The sequence below is a fragment of the Centrocercus urophasianus genome, unplaced genomic scaffold (assembly GCF_019232065.1).
Source record: "Centrocercus urophasianus isolate 14NV4802_14NV808 unplaced genomic scaffold, USGS_Curo_1.0 seq_12, whole genome shotgun sequence".
In the NCBI taxonomy this organism is placed as follows: Eukaryota; Metazoa; Chordata; class Aves; order Galliformes; family Phasianidae; genus Centrocercus; species Centrocercus urophasianus.
This window is the reverse complement of record NW_024884364.1, coordinates 2,000,947-2,026,605: the sequence shown is the minus strand read 5'-3', so window position 1 is coordinate 2,026,605 and position 25,659 is coordinate 2,000,947. Positions and strand designations below refer to the sequence as shown.

The 25,659-nt window shown below is 45.4% G+C and overlaps 2 protein-coding genes across 2 annotated transcripts; one reads left to right on the top strand and one right to left on the bottom strand.

Moving 5' to 3' along the window:
• The first annotated feature begins 1,712 nt into the window (after positions 1–1,712).
• LOC122155994 (solute carrier family 25 member 36-like) lies at positions 1,713–10,690 on the top strand. The gene is given in 8 exon segments (XM_042810394.1): positions 1,713–1,956; positions 1,959–2,034; positions 6,694–6,870; positions 7,292–7,369; positions 7,674–7,774; positions 8,361–8,427; positions 8,618–8,901; positions 9,001–10,690. Coding segments are annotated over 8 exon segments (1,227 nt in total). The 3' UTR covers positions 9,201–10,690.
• Positions 10,351–25,659, bottom strand: CLSTN3 (calsyntenin 3). The gene is made up of 18 exons (XM_042809612.1): positions 25,575–25,659; positions 22,940–23,062; positions 21,798–21,993; positions 21,166–21,374; positions 20,707–20,856; positions 19,751–19,936; positions 19,043–19,312; positions 18,698–18,810; positions 18,456–18,618; positions 17,311–17,367; positions 16,417–16,574; positions 16,086–16,234; positions 15,400–15,626; positions 13,971–14,141; positions 13,264–13,409; positions 13,009–13,144; positions 11,327–11,544; positions 10,351–11,241 (listed from the first exon to the last, which is right to left on the bottom strand). Exons 1-18 carry the CDS (start codon positions 25,657–25,659, stop codon positions 11,071–11,073), a joined length of 2,928 nt encoding a protein of 975 aa, XP_042665546.1. The 3' UTR covers positions 10,351–11,070.

Genomic DNA, 25,659 nt, shown 5'->3' with positions numbered 1-25,659 from the left:
GCACAATATTCAGCCTGGAGACTGGATCCTGGTAAAAGACTGGTAGGAATCATCATTAACTCCTAAGTGGAATGGACCTTTTCAGCTGTTACTCACTATAGAGGCTGCAGTGAAAGCAGTGGAACACAGATGGATTCACAATACCCTCACTAAGTCCACACAAGCTCCAGAAAAGTAGACTATCAAGTTGAAAGAAGACAGAGGATTATGGATAACCTTTAAACAAAGCGCCTGAGTAGTGACCTTATGCAACTAGCCACCAGGGAAGCTTGAGAAGATAGTGGCAAAGGAGCATAAGAACTGGAACCAGCATGTTTTGAGTCTAGATTTTGATTTGTTGCAGATGAGATGTCAGAGCAATCCTCCCAGGAGAGTACCCTCTGGGGAAAATGTGGGTATGGTTCGTTTGGGAGGCTGCTAATACCTTCACTTTTGGTTTAGCTGGGAGCAATCAGTGCATGATATAACGACCATTCCTCTGTGTCTACAGGACAGCAATCCAAACGAGCGGCTTTACAACTGGATGCAATCTGTGATAGGGATGTAAACCTATTATAAAGGTGGAAGTGATGGTTCTAGGCCTATCTTTAGTGGGAGTCCCAGGACTAACCGTTTGCAACATCCACAACCATCAACAACTTATTGTGGTCGCTTGTGGTTTTACAAAAAAATAAAAATAATAAAAATTTTAAAAAAAAATTGAACCAATTTTACATCCCATCTGTTGCAGCATTAAATAAGTTACCAGGAGAAATTCAGCATGTAGTCTTACAAAATAGAGCTATTAATGATTATCTATTATTAAGTCACAATCATGGGCATCAGGAACTTGGAGGGATTTATTGTTTTAATATTAGTGACTCTTTCCAGTTGGCAGAAGGAAAGACTGAAGATTTAAAATGTTTAATGGAAGGTCTCAAACAAGAGGACTGGCAAAGATCAGAACCCTGTTATTGATCGAGGATTGCTTTTTGATGATAGGTATAGGCCTGGTAAGGTCCGTGGTAAGTTTTGTACTCTCCTCCCTTTGAGAGATTACTTGGGGGCAGAAGGCAGCGGTCTAAAGGCATGCAACTGCGCCTGGAACTGCACAAGAAGAAATAATAAAAGGCTATGTTAGAAAATAATTATTTGCAAGAATAATTAGATGATAAAAAAGGGAAAATTGACATGAGCGAAGAAAGGATATTAAGTCCTTGCAAGAACTTAATATGATAAACAAAGGATGAGAACTGGTTAAATAAAATTTGTCTTGCAGATAATAGCAGGAGATGCTAGCTTAGCAATTGCTTGTAAATCTTGCTTGCTTTACAGGACAAAGAGGGATGGACAGGCTACACCAGGCTACAAACAGAACTTGGACAAAACAACAAACTCTGAATCCAGATTACTAATATGTATTAGCAAAGAAAAGGGGTACCTATTGGGGGGTTGAACATGTTGTAAGTGAACTGAGAAGAATGTGAACCCCAAGTACTTTAAACAAGTACTGGAAGAGCAGATGCCTTTATGAAAACAGGGAACAAACAACGGGAACAGGGCATAGGGATAAAGAGAGATTGTGACCTCTGATGGGTTGAGATCCTACTGGAAACCCCCCAGCAGACATTCCTTTTATTCGAATAAAGAAAGGTAAAAAACCTCCTTTTTGGGATCACTGAGCAAGCCTATTTGAGCAGAATTTTTCCCAACAGCGCTGAGGATGCACAAGCATGAGGACACCAGGATTCAACGCACAGGAACAAGCGTCGTCAGCAGGCGGCCCACAGCTCACGGACGTAGTTTGGCACGGGGATCCCAAGCGGGCCCAACCCCACCAAACCGCCCCCCAGGCGGCCTTCTGGGCTGCCGGCACCCAGCCCGGCCCGCCCGCCTCCGTCCGAGGAGCCAATGCGAGCGGAGGGCGGGCGGGCCAGGCCTCGCCCTCGGGGAGCCGGCGGCGGATCCCGGTCGTGCCGCAGAGCAGCGGAGCCTGCCGATCGAGCGCCGTGCCATGGCGCAGCACAGCACCCTGCTCCACCTGTTCGCCGGAGGGTGAGTGAGCCCGCGCGGCGCGGCTCTGAGCGGCACACGCGGCAGGAGCCCGGAACCGCGCCTTTTTCCCTTGTCCCGCGGCCCTCGCTCCTCCCCCCGCCGGCTGCCGTCCCGGGAGGCCGCGGGGTAAAAGTATGGTTCTGCGGCTCGGGTAGGACGGGAGCTTTTGAGTCACGGAACGGTATTGTGCTTAGAGTTCGAGACGCCCGAAGCCGTTGCAGCCCTGCTGTGTGACTGCCCAGTTCCCTTGTCTAGACGAAGATCTTGCCCTTTTCCAATTCCACTAGCCTCTTGGAGTCTGTATCGCAGCGAGGTCTTCAGTATAGGGTGTGGTAAGGCATATCATTTCCTTGCTCTGAGTTAGGAAAGCTTTCTTCAGGTAATACAACTGTGCCATGTCAATCTGCTTCTGTACGCTTGCCTTGTCTGTTCCCAGTGCTACTTTCTATGCACTGTTCTCTTTCATTAATTTTTCCTTGAATTGGGTAATCACTGCATCTCAAAGGCTGAGCATTTCTTTATGTATTTCTTCATACTTCTTAGCTTTCTTCTTAACCTCTTCTTCAGCCTCATTTTCCACTTTGGTTCTTGAAAAAGCAAGATGGTTCAGTTAGTGGCAGTGCACTCGTGTCCCTGCAGTCATCCTTCAATTACAATTAGTTAAAACCCAAGGAGTAAGAGGTTTGAGTTATTACTACGGTGTACAGTAACTGATATTGTTTCACCTAATTAAACAGATCTCTTTGATGAAGGAACAGTTGTTTATTATATTTTCTAGTCTAAGACCAGGGGACCATCATAGGATACGGAGGGGATCGTTCAAAAGTAGTTTAAGAACATAGCTTTTAGTACAACATACAGTTAAAGAGGGGGACTCCTGACCTCAGGATTTGAAAGGATAAAAGCCTTTTATGTGCCCAAAGTGCATTTAGACCAATGAAGAAAAGGAGAATGTCTTGAAAAGCTATCATCATAAGATCATGGAATGGTTTGGGTTAGAAGGGACCTGTAAGATCATCTAGTTCCAACCCCCCTGTTGTAGGCAGGGACACCTCCTTCTAGACCAGGTCGCTCAGAGCCCCATCCAGCCTGGCCTTGTATGCTCTCCAAGGAGGAGGCATCCACAACCTCTTCGGGCAACATGTTTCAATGTCTCACCACCCCAAAGAAAATTTCTTCCTAATATCTAGTCTAAATCTACCCTCTGCCAGTTTAAAGCCATTATTGAATGTGATGCAACACATCTGGCTGAGGAAATCTGTGAGTTGGAAATTGCTAAAAGCTAGGAGTGTGTTCTTCAGGAGTGTTTCTTCTATAGGTAACAGTTATTATGGACAGAATCTTGGTATAGATGGAGGTTTGTCTGACTGAGATGTTTTTTTGAAAGGTCTTCAAATTATCACAATTTTCAGCTAGCCAAAATAAGGTTTGAAATGTGAATTGCCACTAAGCCCTGTCAAAACTGTGCATCTTACAACCTTTTCACATCATTAGTGAAAAAAAAAGTTAGTAGTGTTTTCTAAATTTCTGTTTACTTGTATTTTTATTTTCTGCCCCCTCAAGCTTTGCAGACGACTTTGCAAACTTTGAAATGAGAGAAACAGATGTGGAGAAGTACTCTTTTCTGAGACTGTTATTGCCTTCCTTTAGCCCTTTCTGGCACTGCTGGAAGTACATGTTGCACTGGCTATCCACTACTGCTCTCCCTCATGCTTTGCAGTAATTGACTCTGTTACATTTTCAAGAGTAATGGCTTTAGGGTGTTGTCTGTATTAAAACAATCTGCTTAAGTGCAACGCAACAACGCTTGGTGATTGCTCAGTTCCATGGTTTGGGGTTTGTTTGTTTCTTTGTTTATTTTTTTAATTACTTGCCAGTCTCTGCGCCTTTGCTCATTATTTGCTACTGTGACAGCTTTTGTCACCCATGAATTTTATCAGATGTTAAATGTTACCTCCTGTTTGCTGGTGGAAAAAAAGAGAAAAATTTTAGGTCTGCTCTGTAAGCGATTAAAGTTGCAGGATCACCACTGTTTGATTCTTTTCTAATAACTGGGTTAGGAATGGGGGAGAAGAGTGGGGATGATTTTTTTATTTTTTGTTTTTCCTTTGCAATATTTTGTGCTATAATTTTAACATGTTTAGCATCTACATTATAGAGAAAGTTCTAGGTCTGTAAGTATGGTTTTGTGAGGTGCTAAGTTAGTGTTTTACAAAATCTGATTTATGTTACATCTTTGTAGTTGCTTTTGTGAGTTCAGCTTTTGTTTGATAACTTCCGTGAAGACAAAACCAATGTAGCCCCTCTACCAATACTGTTTAGAATGAAGTGTCTTTTAAGTCTGTATGGTATGATGCTGTACATGTTTGCTGGTATGGATCTCAGGTTATATAACCGTATGACTTCACCAGCATAAATTATCACAAATACAATTTTATTTTGAATCCTGGTAGACACTGGAACTCTCTTGTAGGCTGGTATGGATCTCCTGTCCTCTTACACGTATTAAGCATTTAGAACTGTAGGCATTAAGTCTCCTCAGCCAGCTCTTAATACCCTTGGTTATGGCTTTGCTCCTACTAGAGTTCATTTATCTTTGCCTTCTTTAGTATTGGGCTGATCAACAGTTCACCTCTTTGTGATGAAAATGCTTCACTTTCCATTTCTTCTGTAAGAAAAGAATCTTGGAAACCTGTGTTTCTTATACATTGAGCAGCTGTCTCATCATGTGCATGATGAGATGTAGTTAAGATTTCTTCTAGTTCTGAGCAACTGGTTCACCTGATTTCCTTATGTGTTTAGTAGAGTTTTTGACTCCTTGGAAAATTCTCAAGTCTTGCCATTTAGCCATACTGGCTTAGAAAGCCCCTTTTATCCTGAAAACCTACTGCTGATTAAATAGCCACTGTGCAAAGAAATATCTATTTCTTTTGCTTTTTTTTTTTTAATTATTATTATTTTCAATTGTTCTCTGTTGGCTGTATACATAGCTTGAGGAACTTGAACTCAGGAAACTTTTCTCTATACTTGGGGCATGGGTTCAAACTCATGTCTTGACCATGCTCTGGTAAGGGGTTCTTGAAGAAAAATTGTTATACATTATTGTGCTTTCTTGTGTGTTGCTAGATATCTGTAGGGTACCAGCTGCTTCTCTAAATGTAGTCCTTCCACAGCATTTGTCCAACCCGTAGGTGAGAAGATGAAGCGGCTCTGCTTGTAGAATTTATTCAGACATTTTTGATCTGTCACCATTGTGCTCCATCCTTCCTTGAGAAATACATTTCCAGAGGACTTGACCCAGGACACTCACTGCTTTGGGTTGTCTTCTGAGCCTGTGCTAAGTGCTTTTGGTTACATTCCACCTGATCCCAGACTCCTACCACTTGCAGCTGCTGAAGAGATTTAGTGCTGATCGTTTGCTCTGCAAGTGACACCACTGCTTAGACCTGCAAAGATCTTGGCAAAGCAGCACAGGTGTAATGGAGTGATGTAACTTGCTGCTGGCATTGTTAGCTGCATAAAACTTGTCTTTAGACCAATTTAGCAGCTAGATCTTTAACCCTTGGACTTCATTATAGTAGGTATCCAGTTCTTTTTTTTTTTTTTTTTTTACCCCCTCTATCCTGCCCAAGGAGTAAAGGCTGTAAGAGCAATGTATGTATGCTGTGAGCTATAGAGACTGTTCCAGAATAATTCTTAGGAGCTCTAGCAATCCACTGACCTGTGTCTTCATGCAGAAGTCCCTTGATACACACGATTCTTCTTTGACGCTGTGTAATTCTTTCATTGGCTCTTCTTTCTTTGAAGCAAAATGAGGGTTTATTTTTTTTTCTTTCCACCCTCTGTCTCTTAAGAAACAAGGTGAGTTTGGCTATAGAAGGCAGAAACTTTTGTCCCTTTTTCAAGCCTTTGTCTGGCTGTAGCACTCAAGTCATGCGCTCTAGTCAATTCAGCTCAGAACAGCCTTTCAGATACTGAGCACCGTCTAGAAGAGCAAAGCTTTCAGTCAAAGGATCTGAATGGGCAGAAGCTGAGAACTGAACATAACAGTTCTTTGGTTCTGATTTGTCCCTGGGTGGCAGAAAGCGGAGAAGAGGATGCGTGTCTTTTCAGAGTTAGTGATTGATGGTACTTGAGTTTCCAAAATAACTTCTATCTGATTAAGGCCCGAGCCCTCTTTCATTGAGCAAGTTGGGCTGCTGGCAGAAAATGTAGATCCTGCTTACAGGCCTTGAAAACGTGGAGCTAAATGAATTTTGGGTTGAAAGACATACACAGGCAGAGGGGTGGGAGAAGCTGCTGTTGTCTGCACTGGTGGGGGACAGGCAGAGTGCCTGGTGATGTCAGCCAAAGGCCTTGCATAGAGGCTGGGCAGCAGAACTGTTTACTCTGGGAAAATCTGACTGCAAAGATCAGCAACTTTGAGCTGAGTCCCTGTGGACTTGGGACTGTTTGTCTCAAATGGTTTCAGAGCGATGCTGCCAGGAGATGTCCCAAGAGAAGCCATTACTACATTAATCAATATCAGAGAGCAGGAGGTCGTGTGTGACGCATGCTGGGGGACCTAGCCTAGAAGGGAGAGACAGTGGAAAAGCAAGGTTGGAATCATTACCCTATTCCTACATGGAGGTCATCCTTACCTATGGTGTTATGTTCTAGATGTGGTGGCACAGCTGGAGCCATCCTGACCTGTCCCCTGGAAGTGGTGAAGACACGTCTGCAGTCATCTCAGCTGGCACTGCGACCTCTCTGTCTCTCTGAGATACAGCTGCCAGGGATGAGTGTGAGGCTGATGAACCCTACCCCACCAGCCCCTGGAGTGCTCAAGTTGCTCAGGTGAGTAGGGCAGGGTAGAATGTGTGTGTTAGCAACATTGAAGTGAAGGTTTGGCCATCATGTGGAGAGAGGAAAGCAGCATTTGGTTTGAAGCTTTGGAAACTACAAGTGCAGTGATAAGTTTCATCAGAGCACAAATATACCTGCTCCTCATAGCTGATCTGTGCTTTGAATGCTGAGTCTGCAAGGCAGCTTTTGAGACTGTGATAAGCTTCACAGCTAGTAGATTGATCAAACTTAGAGTGCTGATGTCAGAAAAAAATAGGAATAAATGACTAAGAAGAGAAAAGGAGAGCAAGGCAGAAAATGGTAACAATGGATATGAGGAGGAGATACAGCAAGATCACTGAAGAAAGAAGAAAGAGCAACAGGAGATCCTCCGACTTCATTCTTCTTCTAATTTGTTTATTTCCTTCTATAGGACCATTCTTGAGAAGGAAGGCATGCGATCCCTGTTCCGAGGTCTGGGCCCAAACCTTGTTGGGGTCGCCCCTTCCCGGTGAGTTCTGATCTCCAAGGATAGCCTACGCTGTACACTTCTTAAAGAACCTCCATGACAGCTACTGCTTCACATTCTGAAAGTAAACAGAATAGTGCCATTGTGCCACAGGGCCCTTCCCCTTTATGCAAGCATTTTTGGGACTTTTTGGTCACAGCTATAGGATGACTGCTGTGCGCTGAGTAGAGGCAGTAGTGATGTCATGTTAGACAAACTTGTGCTGAGAATAAAATTTGGACTGAAGCTCTACAGCAGTGCTTCTTGTAGGTGAGCTGTAACCTCTTCTGTCTTTCTTTCCATCCAGGGCTATATATTTTGCTGCCTATTCTGGTGTGAAGGAGAGGCTCAATACTGTCCTTGTACCAGAGTCCAAGAAAGTACATATGCTATCAGCAGCCTGTGCAGGTGAGCCTTTTCTTTCTCAAATCAGAGCTAGGGAGTTCTGCTTGTGAGTGTGAGCAGGTTTCAGCCTGCACTGCTGCTGTCTTCTGAAGCTTTGTTCCCCTACATCTGGAGCAGCAACTAAACAAAGTGTTTTCTCGTTCTTCATCCTTCTTAGGCTTGTTTCTTCAGTTCATAGATCTAGTCTTTCCTTTTTCTGCTGCTATCGGGAAAAGAGCTCTATTCATATGTGTGTAGGGAGAAGGCAGCTTGTAGTGTGCACCCGGAATCATGTCTCTTGAGATCTTAAACAAAATATCTCTAACAAATTCTTTAATTCTTACAAGTTTGTTGTTTCCTGTCTCCTGTAGCAGGGTTATGTGAAAGGTAGAGTTGCTAGTTATCTTCATAAGGGATAAGGGAAGAAGTGGAAAGTCAGGTAGTCTACTCTCTAATTGTCACATCTCTCATGGGAGTTCAGGGTCACTCTCAAATTGTAAACTACTGCAGCTTTCCAGGCGGAATTCAGGGAGCTGACAGATCAGCAACTTCTTCCAAACTGTCAGTGGTGTCCTGGTGCTTATTGTTCTATTCCTCTTCTGTTCTCCAGGCATTACCTCTGCCTCACTCACCAACCCCATCTGGTTGGTGAAAACCAGGATGCAGCTGGAAGCCAGGTAAGGCAGACAAGACATGCAGAACCACTCCATGCCTCATCAGGACTGGTTTGGGTATGGGGTTGGCCCATCAGAACATAAATCTTCAGGGCACACTGAGGAAGAGTCATCCATCTGTGTTCAGAACTGTATTTTGGTCAGTGGAGCAGTATGCTATTCTAGCCCTCCCTCCTCACTTTTGTCTTTACAGGGTGAAGGGGGAGCTGGGCAGTAATGCCCTCCAGTGTGCTGTGCACGTGTACCGTACCGAGGGCCTTCTTGGATTTTACCGTGGAATCACAGCCTCCTATGCTGGAGTGTCAGAGACCATCATACACTTTGTCATATATGAAGCACTGAAACAGCATCTGAGAAATGGCCATCATTCCCTTTCTACACCATTCACACTTTCAGCAAACAGCCATGACTTTTTTGGACTAATGGGAGCTGCTGCTGTCTCCAAAACATGTGCCTCGTGCATTGCATATCCACACGGTGAGTGAGTCTGCTCTGCTTCCTTTTGTTCCCCTTGACAGAAGATGCCACACCTGTGAGATCATTCTGATAATATTGCTTCCCTTCTTGTCTCTCCAGAGGTAATTCGAACACGGTTGCGAGAAGAAGGGTCACGGTATCGTTCCCTTATACAGACTCTGCAGCTTATAGTCCGTGAAGAGGGACCCTTGGCTTTATACCGAGGGCTCCTGGCCCACTTGATCCGCCAGATCCCCAACACAGCCATCATGATGGCTACCTATGAACTCATTGTATGTTTGGCACCTCCCACCTTATAAGCACACTGTAGCACTTGGCTGAGGTGGCTGGAGAGATAAGAGTACCATAGTCCAGAGACGTGGTCTTTTTCCTTGGTCCAAGAGGTGGTGCTTTTTGTCACACACAGACTGGTCAAGCATAGCATCCTCAGGACGTAAGACCATTTTGTCCAAAGTTTTTTGCTCCAGTACATACAATGTAGCCTTTCTTCTTTCTGGAAACTCCAATACTTCCAGTGCTTCAAAATATCAGGGCACTGGTTTGACAATGCCTGCTCTTAGCTCCCTGATGAGACAAGGACATGAAACTTACTGGATAAGAGATGATGAAGAAAGCGTATGCGTACCTGAGCTTCAGCATCATCATGTCATCTGGACCCAGTAACAACCAAATGTGGGCACAGCTACCCATGGTAGGGTTAAGACATCTTGAGAGAGTTGTAGCAAGCAGAGATCTTATGCCGAGACATTTTCATATCCCTAGGGGGGCTCTTTCACTCTTTATCTGTTCTGCTGTCCTCCTACCCTTGAGGATTCCTCAACCTTGGATGCTAGCAAACATCTTAATGCAGAATTTTCCTGTAGGTCCTTAACGTGTTGCAGCCATTGCCCTGAGAAAAGTCAGGCAGTTGGCAGCTTCTTTTCCTCCTGCTGGGTCTGAAGAGCTGGACCAAGTAGCTCAAGGGAAGAAACACAACTTGCTATGATGCACTACCCTAATAACTTATGCTGCTGTCCTCACAGCCATATCTTGCCCATACCTGATCTTTTTGCATCCCCTCCTTTCCTGAGTAGCAGAAGGAGGAGTACACCAACTTCCCTCTGAAGTGCTGGAGCTGTTCTGCTATAAGCTGAAGTCCCTGATGTGAAATGCACTCTTAAATGCTTGTGAAGAAAGTGGTTTGTGTAAAAGGTGGATGAAGCTGAGTATTTAGCCTGTTTCTGTTGATGTGAGCCTTACTTTTTTTCTATTATCAAGATTTTCCTGCGTATGTTATGTTTGCCTGTGGTGATGGGCTGGGATGCCTTCTGTTCCTCTGTGGGCTCATAGCCCGGTGTACTGAGAAAGACGACGTTGTCTTTTCAAAGAAAATAATTTGAGTCTCAAAAAGATAAGGGGAGGAGGGTGGAGATGGAACAATTGAAACAACACATACACTTTAAAAACACAACACATCCCCAAGATAAGGCAATAATTTTGATAAATACATGGTCTGGACAATCGCCAGTCTTATATTAGTGGCTACACAGACAGCTTCTTTCACAATTTATAGTGGAAAAACTGCAGATGCCCCGAACCTTATATTTGAAATCCATTTATTTTAAAATCCACTTTGCTTCCTCATACTTCTTACCATCATTCATTTAGTTCAGGAGTATCGACAATTTTACAAAGTGGCACAAGCTGCAGTGTTCTGGTTGTGGGGATTTTTTTTTTCTTTTTTTTTTTTTGGATTGTTTTGTTTTGCATGGAATGAGAATAAACCTCAAACAACAACATTGAAAAAATATACAATATATATATATATATATATAATATCTGGGGAGGAGTTGTGAGAGACCCTGCTCTGAGCCATATGGCTGGCTCCTCTTTCCACATTTCTCTTCTTTCAAAGCCCCTCCTTCTTCATCATAGTTTGAACTGTGCCACAGTCGTGTGCAAGTGCCCAAATAGTGTCTCTAGAGAGCCAAATACGGGGGGGGGGGGGGGGAAGGGGTCAATCGTAGGGAATGTCCACGATGAAAATGGCAGAAGACGAAGGAGCATGGGAGGCAAAAATGACGTGAGGGAGGAGAACATGTACAAGGTGGGGGAAAAAGGAAGTTAAAGACACCTCCTCCTCCCAGCCGTACGTTTCAGAGGATCCACTGGACAGATGTTTTAAAGCTGCTAATAGCGGTGAGCACTGTCATTTTTGCCAATGATGTGCCGACCATCCATGTCGTTGCTGTCTGGGGAGTCAGGAGTGTCCAAATCACTGCTGTCATCGTCTTCTTCCATGCCCTCACCTGCTCTGCCCTCACAGTTTTCTGCAGCCCTCTCTTGACAGCCCTGGTAGGACTGGAGAGATGAGACTATCGTAAGAGAAAGGTTCTGGCAGCCCAGCTTTACCCCCCCAGCCCTGGTTCCTGTGACTGCTCCTCACCTCCATTGGGTTCACTATGATGGTGAGGGCCGAGTCGTCCCAGAACAAATCGCTCTGTTTGCTGCCGGTGCCTGTGTGCCCCTCTGCAGCAGCCTCAGGGACCTCTTGCCCCATTCCCTGTCGGTGCAGTGAGTGGATGCGGAGGATGCCCAGGATCACCAAGAGTGCCAGGAAGCCCACGCACACCACAATGATGATAGTGGCTGCACTGGGGACCACTTTGGAGAAAAAAAGAAAAAGGAGGTTACAGACTCTCACATAAACGCATTTCTGACTTGACCCACACCCACCCTGCAGCAATGAGGGCTGCTGGATATAATGTATGATTTGGATCTAGGTAGGAATACGTCCTGACTTTTCTGCTCCCTTGGGCACAGGTGATTCCTGCCTTTTGCTGCTGTATCCTTGCTCAAGGCTTCCCAGATGTCTAGGTCTAGGTGTTCACTAACTTCAGATCTGCTGTACACTCTGCTTAGCTTCTGAAATCACCAGAATATGTCATAAAGCAGTCACTCATGTCTTCTCCTTGGGAGAGAGGTGTGTGGTGGGGAGAGTCTGCAAGGGCACGAGGATGATTTTAATAGTGTGATTTGTTTGTAAGCAGTACAGAGAAACCAAAATAAGACTTTTTTTTTGCTTTTGCTTTTGCACATGGGACAGACTGCTCTGAACCACCACAGGCAAAGCCTGGCTTTTCCACAGGATAGAAGTGGAAATCCATCTAAGAGTCTTAGCCCAGCTCTCATCTCTTCTTCATTCTAGACCAGTCAGTCAAGCCCTGGCTCCCCAGATAAACCCTTTTCCTGGAAAATTTAACTCAAGCATGCCATGTTTTTGTTCTGTGGAGTTTTTTATAGTAGGGACAACTTTTCCTTTTGCTTTTGTTGAAATCAAGCAGAGTTGGGGAAGAGTACAGCAAAGGGTGATGTTTGGTGTTCTCTACAAGCTATCCCTGTATTCAGTTCCAGCTGCAGGACTGCATCAGTTTTGGGTAAGTTGCTGCAGTAAGATGCAGCAAAAGCTACAACAGAAGGCACTTTGTGTTCCCTACAACAGGGAGCTAAACCCAGCATAGGATCCTAGAATTTTCAGCCTCAGAAGAACCAATTAGACTGCTGTCATGCTTGTGGCATATGACTACAGTGGAAACCAACAAATCTATCTAGCCTAGCTTTCAGGCTTCTCTCCTTTGTTTTGGGAGCAAGAATACTTATCTAATTTGTGTAGTGCACTCTCCTGTATTTTTCTGCCTTTGCTGATCACCACCTCCCATCTCTTTTTAGAGCAGTGGCAGTCTTGATTTTCTTGTTTCACTCCTGCTGATGAAGCTTCTTTTTGAAATTGTATTACCCAACCCTGCATAGCACCTTTGCAAGATGCACAAATGAAATACTACCAGCTTACAGTTGTTCTTTTTAGACCTTCTCAGTTAGAGTTTTCAGACTGCTGCTGTATCAAGAAAGCAAAATACCAGAGGAGGAGGATTGTTGCACCAAGCTCTAAGACACAGTTTGACCCATATTGCAGACCACTTTCTGATGAAAAGTGGGGCAGCAGTATAAGAACTCAGTGAAATACATATATGGAGGCTGAAAGGAATCCCCTGCTCAAAGTTCTAACAGAATATCAGAAAATAAACATCCCGACCTTAAGAGAATAAAACCAAAAGATGTGTTACATACTAGAGTTGTTATGGGTGCTTGCCAAGCTGTGGCCAGATAGCTCTGGGGGTAAATGATGGCCTCGGTGTATAAACTGCTGAGAATTGAGCATGTGGTTAGGATGAGCAGCTTGGTTCATGTTGTGGAGGACACTCATCTGCAGAAAGACCAGAGTGAAAAATATTCAGCCCTGTGTTCACTGTGATAGGCTACACTGGGTGCATTTCTGTTCAGTGTTCCCACCATGCATGCTTAAACACCCATGTACCCATGTACCTCAACAGAAAACTCATTGCTGGAATAACGTCCATTCATCTCAGTGCAGGACAGGTGGAACTTCCTTTCATAAAGAGCAGCGCCACGGTTGATGTGGTATGAGACCTGACGTAGTATTTCCTCATAAACTGCAATGCTCTCTACCCCTGAGTACAAGAAGAGAGAATTGGAGGGGGATCAAAGAGCTCCTGCTTAAAAGTCATTTGGTATCAACCCTTTAACAACCAGGAGCAACAGAATAACCCAAGGCTGGGTTCATAAATTTTGGAAAGCACCAGAGCTGGAGCTGTCTGTGGTGAAAGCCCGGTTTGCACTGCTAAGGCACATGGAAGGAAAGGGTGCCCTATTAAATTCTGTAGTGTATATAAGCAATGCATCAGTTCACAACCTGGAGGATATGCTGTCTCCTAATATGTCATGCAAAATACAACTGGCATCTAAGAACATGAGACCCCATCGACAGTGGGACTAAATAAGAAGGGGTGATACAAGCCCAAAGCAGAGCTCAGACACCATGTCCTAGCATTGTGTGCTGGGAGAGTAAGCTTCCTAAAGGAAACAGCCTGGGACTTGAAAAGCCACAAGTTCAGCAAATGGTTATGTCTCACAAGGTACATCAGCACACTGGGTTAAGTGTTCCCCCAGTGATGCCTGACAGACAGTGGAAGGGGCATAAATAGACAGCTGCAGCCAAGGAGAGGACATACCTGTGATAGTGAGGTAGGCAGAGGTGTTAACGAGCTCCAGGCCCCTCTGTTGCAGCAATGCCCCATCTAGGAGCAGATATTCCCTCTCTGGGTCCAAGTCATCTCCTACCAATGAGATCTCGCAGCCATCCAGGTTGTGTACAATCTCATCTGACATACGTGTGTCTGTCACTGAGAGGCCAAGGGAAAGAAGACAGGGCCACAAAGCCAATCAGCCACGAACAAAGGCAGGCATGAGAGTGATACTTAAAAGAACTTTTAAGAAATAACTTCTCTTTCTCTGGCTAGCACTTACCTTGAGTAAAATCACTTTTAGTCTATTTACTTGTTGGAAGAGTTCCCTTTGGTCTTAATTACATTATTTATGCACATAAGAAAGTCACTTATATTTTAGATCAACATGCTGTTATGGACTGGCTCATGGCAACACAGCTGTAAGGACTTGGCAATGGCAGTGTTATAATTATGAAGAACTTTACCATATATTCCCAGACCTTGAGTACTTTTGAAAGCTTTCTCTCCTCACAACTGTTGGTAACCAAGTTTCAGATTTTATCTTTATTTAAAATGACAAGCAATTTTGAAGACTAACTACTTTCAGTAGGGCCAAGACCAACTTTCTCTATGTCAAGAAGCTCAAGCTGCTGATCATAAAACTATGAGCAAAAAAATCCTGTTAGCAGAAGAGATACAATTTAAGTGAAAGGACGTGGAGCATGTCGTGCAGAGAAGTAATGTGAACATGATGTAGGAAACTGAAGGGAAGGATATTCAAGGCATAAGGAAACTAACTGGGAAATTCATAGGAACAAGTGATGCAGAAAGAGATCACAGAATCACAGAATATCCTGAGCTGGAAGAGACTCAAAAGAGTCATCAGTTCCAACTCCTGACTCCACAAAGAGCAAACTAATTGTTAAACCACATATCTACAAGCATCTCCCAAATGTTTCTTTAATGCTGACAGGAGTCCATGACGCTGCCCTGGGGAGCCTATTCCAGTGCCCAACCACCTCTCAGTGAAGAACCTTCTCCTAATATCCAACCTGACCCTCTCTTGTATAGCTCTGGGAGGGGACAAGAAATAAGAGAAGCAGGAAGAAGTGCAGGAGTGGAGAGAGAACAGTCAGGAAGGACATCTGGTGATGGATTCAGTAAAAGGAAATGTAGGTAAAATGTCAAGGGGATTAGGAATGAGTAGCATGGGAAAAGGAGAAGAGAGTGAGGCAAGGAACTGGTTGGATTGAAAAAGTACAGGGAGGAGCAGAAAGGGATAAGAACTGATTAGCCTACATATTAACAGACAATGCCTTGCTTCTGTATTTGTAAACTCCTGTTTCGAGTACAACTACAAGCTCTCCTTCCTCTGCAGAATAGCAATTTGCAGGTCTTTCCATTTTGTCTCTACTTCACCCTGTACTCCACTCACCAGTGCCATGCCAATTCTCATCCTTCTTGGTCTCCACCTGGTGAGAAATAGAGCAGGTGATCTGGAGGTTGGGGAAAAGGGGGACTCCATCAGGAGCCTCAAAGTCTGATGCAGGATGAGCAAAGTGGGCAGTGCCACTCAACAGAATCTGGGGGGCATCAGGCTGTAGCACCACAACATAACCTTCCACGTCAGGAATGGAGACACATGATTCTTCACTGAAACACCTAAAGGAGAGAAACAGAAAGCATCAGAATTAGCCCCAGCTTCCACCAACATTTCACAGCACTGTTTCCTGCCTATTACAGTCAGTGAAGGGAATTTTTTTTTCATGGTAGAAAGGTTCTAAAAGATTCCTGTGTTCTGCTGTGCAAGACAGAGAGGTGTGGTAGGAATCACTGGCTTTCAGGTGACTTAGTCACATTCACACACCACAGAGAAAATTAAAAACAGCCCACATGTCTGGAACACCATCAGCAAAGGCAGAAGTTCTACCCCCTAAGATCCTAGGAAACCTGTATTAAAGTACCTAATTGGATAATTTCATAGTTATTTTCAGGAAGACTCTCACCTATTTCAAGACCACCAATTAGAATTTAAATACAAGGTGAGTGAGTGTAATTTTAGCCAAAAGAGAGGTAATCCTCTTGCTGAACTTAGACAGAAGTGCTGCTTTATCTACTCACTTGACAGTAGTAGTGAGCCTGAGCGGCCGGACTCCAGGAGTAGCAAAGCGCAGTGAATTCATGTAAGCCACATGCTGGATAGCATGGTTGAAGGTTTCCACATCATCACCCTCCAAAGTGAGCAAGGACTGAGAGGGGTTCACATGAACCTACAGGTGAACAAGAAGAAAACACTCAGAATTCCTTAGCAAATGCCTACACCCTAGGCTAAGAGAGACACAAAGGAGAAAGGTGGGGAGCTATTTGAGGTGGCAGAGCAGGCAAAGTTCAGGGAAGCGAGGCCAGGGAGGAGAGTGGAAGAGACCCATGCAAGTTGGGCAGATGGGCATACCTTCATCCCTTTGCCCAGACTGTCGAAGTCACTGTAATCAAGCCCCTCACGGCAGGCATACAGGCATTCAATAACCTCCCGGCTCTCCAAGCTACCAGGGCGTACAGTGAAGCCAGCCAAGTAACCATGGAAGTAGTGGTGTATCAACAGAGGATCTCCTGAGGGAAACATGGGACGTGGAGGGTGTGAGAGACATGGTGAGGAAGAAAACAAAGACAACAAAAAAATGTGAGGGACACACTGTGAAGGTAGACAGAGACCGAGGGGTGCATGGGACATGAAGAGCAATGACAACGAAAGCAACAGTGTGAGGTACGTACAGATGTTAGGAGAGGTAGGAGAGAACAGAGGGGTGCACAGGACATGGAAAAGCAAAGATAACAAAAAGATGAATGACACTGCAGATAATTTTTTGAATTCCAGATGGAGGAAAGACCAACAGAAAGACCAGGGCAGTGACAAGTAGGTAGCATAGAGAAGTTTCTGCACACTGCTGAATGCCAAATGGAAACAATTTCTTGTCCCCTTCTTACTCCTGTGAGGGCTTTTGAAAGAAACTGTATGTTCCACAGATAGTTAGGGATGAGGTGACATCTCCTGATGTCTCCAATGGCCCATGTTCTTCAGAGACCAGCTTTAATGACCAGACACGAGGACACTTTCTCCACATGAAAAGCATACTCTATCTCTCAAAGCAGGATGTAGTCCCATCAGCATTTTCATGCTCTACCAACATCAAGGTATCAAGGATCAATCTGCCAGAAAATAAGGGATTTCCTCCCAAGATGGTGGGAGGTGGATGGACAAGATCAAGGAGCTGCATGAGGAAGGCACCGTGCAAGAAGTGATATAGTCATGCATAGTGAAGAGAACCACCTTCTTTCTTTTTCCTACCTCGTATAGTATCAGTGGAATTCTCATTTCCTTTGGTTTTCTCCTTGTTTTTCTCCTCTGCAAAGGAGAACAAGCAATTACACACTAGAAGAGGACAGTTACAGGATCAGGCAAATATCTACATGAGTGCCTGCATCAGCCAGCCAGCGCTGAACAAAAGAACAGCTCTGGACTCATGCAAAGCAGTGCACCCTTCAGCCCTAGAGATAGCATTCCGCAGATGAGAGAGTGGTGTCCCTTTCATGAAGGGGATGACGAGACTGGATCTAATACAAGAAGAAAGTATAACATTTACTTTTCCTCCTTACAATATCTATTCTAGGAAATTAAGTTATTTCCATTTATGGAGCACATTCCTTGCCATGTTCTCAGTTAGCCACATTCTGAGCATCTCTTTGAAAATCAGGCAGCTTCAGGAGGGTGATTCAGGTTGATTAATGTTTGTTGATCACTAAAGACTAATAGAGAGAATCAAGCTGTGGGGAGATCCCTGAGCAGGGAAAAGCAGGACCACAATAAAGGTTTGATCTTGCTAGCAATTTCTGCTGGAGTGAAGGCAAGGAGCAGGCAAATTCCTTAGTTCTGTTCTGATCCAGTCTCATAGGAATGCTGAAAGACCTGGTCAATATAGTCTTACATCTCCACAGAACCAGTTTTAATACATTAGTGGCTTAAATATGTTCCTAATCTGATCTTTGTCCTCCAATCCAACTCCTGTACAGAATGATTTGTGACTTCTCTGTATAGATCCTCACAACACACAAATCACCACCAATACAGTCAGCAGTATAAATAATACCCCTGCTCTCTGGGGAAGAGCTTTGATAGAAAGGCCATCACCTGAATGATGTACAGAGTTTCAACTCTTCACTGCATGAAAGCTAGCTAATCATCACATGTTCTACTTCTGTTACCCAGGAAGTTGCCATTGACACTCAAACCCAAGCTATTATTACCATGGCATAGTATTATGGCTTAGTTTATAAGAGGGAAGGAGCCACAATGGTTTTGGTGCCAAGGAGATATGATGGCTGCAATGTATTTTGCAAAATTTAGTCCTAGCCAGCATTTTTTACCTCTTCTGGCTCTCCCTTCACTTCTATTTGCCTGTATGAGAAGAGCAAGCCTCAGGGAGTGAGACTCACCTGCCCAGCAGGCTCCAATCATGATTGAGGGTTCTGGCCGTGGAGGATGAATGAGGCCATTGTCATGGATGAGGGCAGGGTCATAAGAGACACCATCCACGTAGAGTGTGACAGTTGGAAACTCGAGGTTGAGAGCATAATGGTGCCATTCATCATCACAGACCTGTGTTAGACAGCAGAAGAAGAAGTCAGCAAGGGGAAGGAGGAAAAAGAGCACTGGAAAGAGGTAAACACTTCCTCACCTGCTCAAGCTTCCAGAGGAACTTCACAGGCCTTGCACTCTCCAGCAATGGCCAGTAGAGGAAAGCAATTCGGCAGCCATGCACAGCCAGAGAGTAATGTGAGTAGCCATCCTCTGCCACGGGACAAACACAAGGCATTATGCATCACACTTAAAAGCAGTCTCACTAGCCAGAGCCCAAAAATACATGACAAGCCTGCATGACTGGCACTCGGCACCATGTGTTCACAGTGTGTTTGAATGCTCCCAGAAGAAGCTGTGTGGAGAGCCCTGCTCTGGGATTTCCATCTGCAGGGACAATGCCTTCTAACAAGTCAGTGTCACCTCCCCAGGAAAAGTGTCTCACCGCTCTGCACTGTACTGCAGATCACTGTCTCCTCTTCCCGCCTGCCTTTGCTGGGCACCACAGCATGTTTCATCCACACAGACAGGGTGAAGTGGTCACTCAGCCCCTCATGAGCATTCAGCCCATTCATGACAGGTACTTGGGCAGCCTGGCTGCCATTGAACCAGTAGATGAGGCTGCTGTCCTGGCTGTAGTGCACTGAGAGCCGTGCAGTCCAGTTTGCCGTGGGACTAGGCACAGGCAGCAAGTCAATCTCTCCTGAGGCAGCACCTACCAAGAACAGAAGAAGTCAGGAATCAGGAGCACAGAAATCTAACAAGTTTGGGGACTGGGCCACAGAAGAAAAGGGTGGCATAAGGCTCATTGTAATATTCCAGAGTACAGAGAGAGGGAGAATGGCCTGCAGGCCTCCTCTTATTCAAAGAAGAATGGTGTTTTTCCATTCGTGTGAAGGAAGTCCCACAGACTCTGCACAATGAGACACCACACAGAAGCCTCTGGCTTCCCAGTAAGGAAAGCACAGAGGGCCCCTTACAAATACAATCTGGGTGCTCACTGTCCCTCAACACAGCCTTTGAGCTAGGTGTCCTCACAGCCCTGCTGTCCACAGCAGGCAGGAGGAATATGTCCCAGAAGCTCTGCTGTGTGAGGCGCAGGAGTATTGCTGTAAATCCCTTCAGGGAAATGGGGAGGAAAGAATCAATTCACCACAGAGTTTGCGTAGTGATTTCTCAGAGTAGTTATCCCGGTCACAGCCCTTAGCCACATGGTTTGTCTGCAGCTCCACCATGGCCTGGATATTCCACAGGGGCTCATCACAGGTCTCCAGGTGAATGCTGGGAAATAGTGCGAGGCTGCCTGCACCCGGCGTGTACTCGATCCTCTTGTTCCAGCCTAATGAAGAAACGTGAGAGAGAGAGGGCTTAGGTCCTGCCAAGGACCCAGTGGCAGAAGACTTGGTAACACAAGTGGCGTTTATGTACCAGCCCATAAACAAAGATTTTTGTCCGTTTCAGCATTGAAAATCAACGTTATGCAGCTGGCATCAGTGCAAGGGAAAATTTCCTGGAAGCACAGATAGTCCAAATTCTCATCTTCTATAGCTAGTGTCATTGTAGCATCACTCCCTTGATTTTCAACCTCTCTTTATAAGGCTGAGTAGACATTTAGATGTGTTGATTTCTCTTTAATTTTAATGATGTAAACCAATTTGTAAACACACATCACCCCTGGAAAAACTGGAGTTCCTCGAGATGAGCAGCCCCCAAAGCAATCCACATCTGCCCCATTCCTGGTGGTGTTCAAGGCCATGTTAGTCAGGTGCCTGGGCAGCCTGATATAGTGGGGGTTGCAGTCCTGCCTGTGGCAGGGGTATTGGAACTTAGATGATCTTCCAACCCAAGCCATTCTGTGATTCTATGAATGCAATCTATGAGCCTTATCAAATATGAAGAAGTTCACAGTAATCAAGGGAATAATTTTCTTCTGTTAGAGTTGCCTTCCAGTAGCTTTGTGATACCTCAGATGCAATCACTGGTTTGGTGTCAGAATTTAAACATATATGTGTATACAAATTTATATACATATATACAAATATTTTTGGTAAGTAGGACTGAGTAGATTGACACAAAGGGAAGACATAACTGTGTCTGGAGGTTTCATACCCTGCCAGCTGGGCTTGCAGGTGGGTTTCACCTGGATTTCCACTTCAGCATCATCCGATGCCCGCTTTTTTCCACAGTCATAGGCTGTTACTGTGAATTTGTAGAGACGATCTCCACTGTACTGAAGTTTCTCCGTATTTTCAATGTTCCCTGGTTAGCAAAATAAATAGATCAATGGGGAAGAAAGTCTCCTCAAACATGTTGCTTCTAAAAACAACTCTACTTTTCGTCAACTATAGAAACATCCAAAAAGAGGCTGAGTTCTCCCACAGTGCCACTTTGTAACATGCAGTAGCATCCACAAAAATGGCTGCTGTGTCTCCCTGCACAAAGACAGAGATTAGCAGTGCTGGAGGAATCAAAGCAAGTGTGTCTCAGCTCTGCCAGCAAATGGGACTGGAAGAGGGAGAGAGAAAAGGGGAAAGGGGAAGTGTACTCATGGTAGATTCAGATTCTTACCATCATTGTCAATCAGAAAGGGAATATTGGGGGTCAGGATCTCATAGTAACAGATCTGGCTGTACTGTGGTGAGCAGTCTCCATCAATGGCCTCCACACGCAAGATGCGGTCATACAGCTTTCCCTCGGTCACTGCGACACGATACAACTTTTCCACAAAGACAGGAGCAAATTCATTCACATCATTTACTCGAACATGCACTGTGGCCCTGAGGCAGAGAAACATCAATAAGAACTGATTAGCTGATTAGGAGCCATACACCACCTAGATTTTAGAGTGAGTAACTTTGTGTACCAGACAGACTTTCAGACATCAAAGGCAAGAACAAGTAAAAAGATTGAGGCTTCAAAACAGCAGTGTTCACGTACAAAATCCTGTACAGTGGTTTTCCATCCCGGAGAAAAAGGTGATAATGTCATCTGGACCATTTTCCTGTGTACTCATGTGACTCAGCTAGTGAACAGGACCATCACCATTTTCTTTGAGTCTTGTTCACATGCTGAGTTGTAGCATGTGGGGTGGCTAGAGAATAATAATTATGACAACGGGAAGAGCTCCCACTGCATTCTTCATTTGCACTTGTGTGACAGATTGCATTCTGTAACATGCAGCTACGGCTGCATGTACTTACTTGTGTGATTTTTTAGTGTTGGTTCCATCAGGTCCTTCTCCACAGTCATAAGCTTGGATGGTGAATGTGTGCTCCTTATGCGCTTCACAATCCACCGGTTCCTTGGCCCGGATCAGCCCCTCACCTGTAGCTTTATCCAGTATCACAGCTTCAAAGGGCACCCCTGCCCCGTGTATCCTGAAGCCACAGATCTCACCTGGCACCCACAGGCAGAGAGGAAGAGGAGAATGAAGAGGACTAGTAGAGTAAAATATGCCTTCTTGCTTCCCACTGCCATATTTTATTCCTTTCTAACTTACACTCTCCTTTCTCCCTCGTTACCACCTCATTTCGGAGCAGTTCTGATTCACTGAGAGTTTCCCCTACCAGTTTCCAGCCATTAATGGTGTAGATTGCCCTCTACCGGAGACCATCCCCAAAAGAAGTCTTGCCCAGCACCAAGAAAGGCTTGAGATTGATTACAGGTTTAAACTAAACGTGTTAGGGCTATATGTTCAAGAATATCTTAGTTTGCTTCTCCATCCCACAGGGAGGCAAAGCAGGTTGTGCATTTTGACAGACATCCAAAACATGAAGCTCCATAATGTCTCATCCATCCCACACAGGATGTGTATATTTCCTCTGGGAATTACAGATAAGATAACCTAAATCCTAAAGTTCAGCTCACAGGATCCCTTTTCGTCTCCCAAAGCTGATGGAGGTTGCAGAAGTGCAGCATCTGAGGCATGGCTGAAGCAATACTAGGAATGCAAACCTCAAAAAAGCATCAAAGCATCATCTGTACTTTCAGGGACTTGTGCTTCTTGTGAGGAATATGGAACAGCCAAGGAAGTATGCCCAGCAGCTTCCTTCAGTCCTCGTAGACACAGAGCTGTGCATGTGATCTTTCAAAATAGCAGAACTGCGTCAAAAAGTAGCTGGCTCCACCCTCAGTTCCTCTCATAAGGGAAACAGCTCACAGGATCCTAAATCAAGCTATGCCCAAATTGGCTCTAGACTACACCAGGGACCTTCTCTGGAACAAAGCTTAGAGGCAATCATTTCCTGAACAGAATTTAGTACAGGGATGAATGTGGTCCTGCCTCTGCCTCCCTACAGGTCTCTCCCTGCTCCCAACCTCCCCAGAGCTGGCACCAACCTACCTGCATAGCGCAGAGGAGCATCTTTGTCCAGTGCAAACAGCGGTGGGTTGAGTAGGACTGTGTTGTCATTCTCCATGACGATGCCCTGATATTCAGCTTCAATCCAGGGTTTGTGCTTATTTGCTGAGGTGAGTTTGGGTAAGGGATGGAGCATGGGAAAGTATTAGCCAAAATGACAGACACAGTAGAAAAGGAGCAGTATACCATGCAGTGACATTAACCACCCCTCCCCATCTTCATCTCTAGAATAAAGGCTAAGAGAGACTAGGAAGAGGAAGCTAATTTTCTTCAGCTCTATTCTACCTCTCCTAGAAGATGCCATCAGAAACAACATGTTTTTTCTCACCTCCTCAATACTCTCTTGTTAGAAGCATTTATAGGGGCATTTGTGTACCCTGGAAAGCTGGGATAGTTTAAAAAAAAAAAAATGAAATCAAGAGGCACAAGTATTCTGATTCTGGAGAGAGATTCCAAATGCTAAATACTTTAGAGCACTGAAGTCATAAGTAAAGGATCTAGAAGACATCTTCCATTGGGGTGCCCCCAGAAGAAAAGAGCTGCATTCATCCATTGTCATTCATGCCTTCCATCCTCTGTACCAAGGGCAAGGATTCACACGTGTCCCCAGGTACACATCCAGTCAGCTACCCCACATGTAAATCAAATAGCTGAGCCCCTTCCTTCCTTCTTTCCCACTCTATGGTGGGCACCATATTCCTTTGGCCCCTCCTTGCTGTTCCATTGGCTGTAGCCCAGCCAGGCTTGGCATGGAGGCAGCAGCCAGCCGGAGGCTCTGAAAAATGTCACAGGCCCAGAAATAGCAAATTAATCTTTATCACATAGGCTCCAGGGCAGGGAAAAGGAGAAATAAAGGAGGGAAAGGGCGGAGGAGAGAGAAGTAAAATCGTTATAAATTAAGAACCCCTCCCCCATGCCCACTCTCTGCCAAATGGGCCTCAGAGATTACATTACATGTCCTAGTTACAAACCCCATTCCCAGATAATCCCCCACTCTCCCACCCCCTGGAGAACAAGATTTATTACAACCAAGCGACACTCTGCACACAGCATGGCTCAGAGCTGGTAGAGAGCAGGATACAAAGCCTCTCCCTTCAAGGGCACTACTTCCAATATGTGAATTCATCCTCTGCAGCGCACACCACCATGGCGTTTGTATTGACTCAAGAGGAACAACATCCCCTACGATCAATAGTCTCTTCTGTTCTTCAGCACCTAAGGGTGCTGCTGGAGCTGGGTGGGCCAGTGGTGGGACTGCAATCTGAGCAGGGATGCACCAGTAGGCTGAGCAGGCAGACCCAGCCTGGCAGAGCAGCCAGGTGTGGGCTGGCATTTCTCTTCTACCGTATCGATTAAGATTATAAAGCACTGCATAGGAAATCCCGAAAAATATCCACCCTGCTCTGTATGCAGGAAGAATCTTTCCTGTGTACAAGCACCCATGTTTTGCCTCATCCCTCCTTTGCCCTCACCAGATCCCACTGTGTCAGTCCCAATCCAAGCACCTCTCCGATGAGGTGGGAACCCATAACTACCAATGCCAAATACGCCCTGTTGCTGGGGTAACAAGCTGGTGGGTGAGACAGAAATCTTTTGCTGCATCCACATGCACCTTGGGAATCACCAATTTGATTTCTTAGGAAATAATTTCTTGGGGATTAGAAATACATTTGGGGGATATTTTTAGGATGCAGACTCATACCATTTTCAAGAAAGCTCCTATAAAGCTAAAATCAGTTGCCAAGGATGTGTACGTGTTTCAGAGTGTAAATTCACAGAGAGAAAATACAAAGCGTGAGGGGCCTGGCTTCGCAACTGTTCCCACCGGCACCAGAGCAGCACAAAATAAATGCCTCTGCTGGTACCAGCACACACAGACCATCGTGCTGCACCCTGTTTGTAGCCTCCATCCCTCCCCAAGCACGGAAAGCAAACCAAGCTGCCGCATTCCCGATGGCCCCTGCATCCCTTGCATGTTTCATGTTCTCCTACCCCAACTCATTATCTTCTCCCAGATTCCCTGAAAATGAATTTTTTGTGCCTGTGTCTGCAGCCCCAGATCTAGTAACCTACATCCTTCTCCATCACTCTGTGTTCTGAGAACATCTGCATCCAGTGTGTTAGAGCTGCAGCATTTGGCGTTGGTCTTTATGTTTTATTTTATTTTTCCCTATTTAGCACATAAAGCACTGTTTTATGTAAGCCACCTGCACAGATAACACATAATTGCTGCAACATTTCCCACTGACATGTTCTAGACGCATGGGCTGGTATGAGAAGATGGAGATGGGGGATGTACTTCAGGGAGCAGAGGGGTCTATGGAGGTGCAGCACACTCCCTCTCGGCATGCTACGGGAGAAAAGCTAAACGGGCACAAAGCGAGACAAATGGGTGGAGAGGGGGCAAATGAGAAGCGGATGTTAAAACCAAAGACTGTTGAAAAGGGAGGCGGTAGGAGATGGAGCCAGCACATGGAAGGATGATGAGGGCGCTGAGAGGGCAGAGCGAGCCCCAGAGCCTGGGCACCCGGAGCCCCCCGCCGGGACTGCGGGTGACAGCGGCGGCAGCGCGACCGCTCCGAGCGCGGCGCTCCGTGCTCGCGGCCGCTCCGCTCACCTTTGTTGGGGCAGCCGCAGGGCAGCGCGGCCCAGAGGCACAACAGCGGCAGCAGGACGGCTGCGCGGGGCCGACGGCCTCCCAT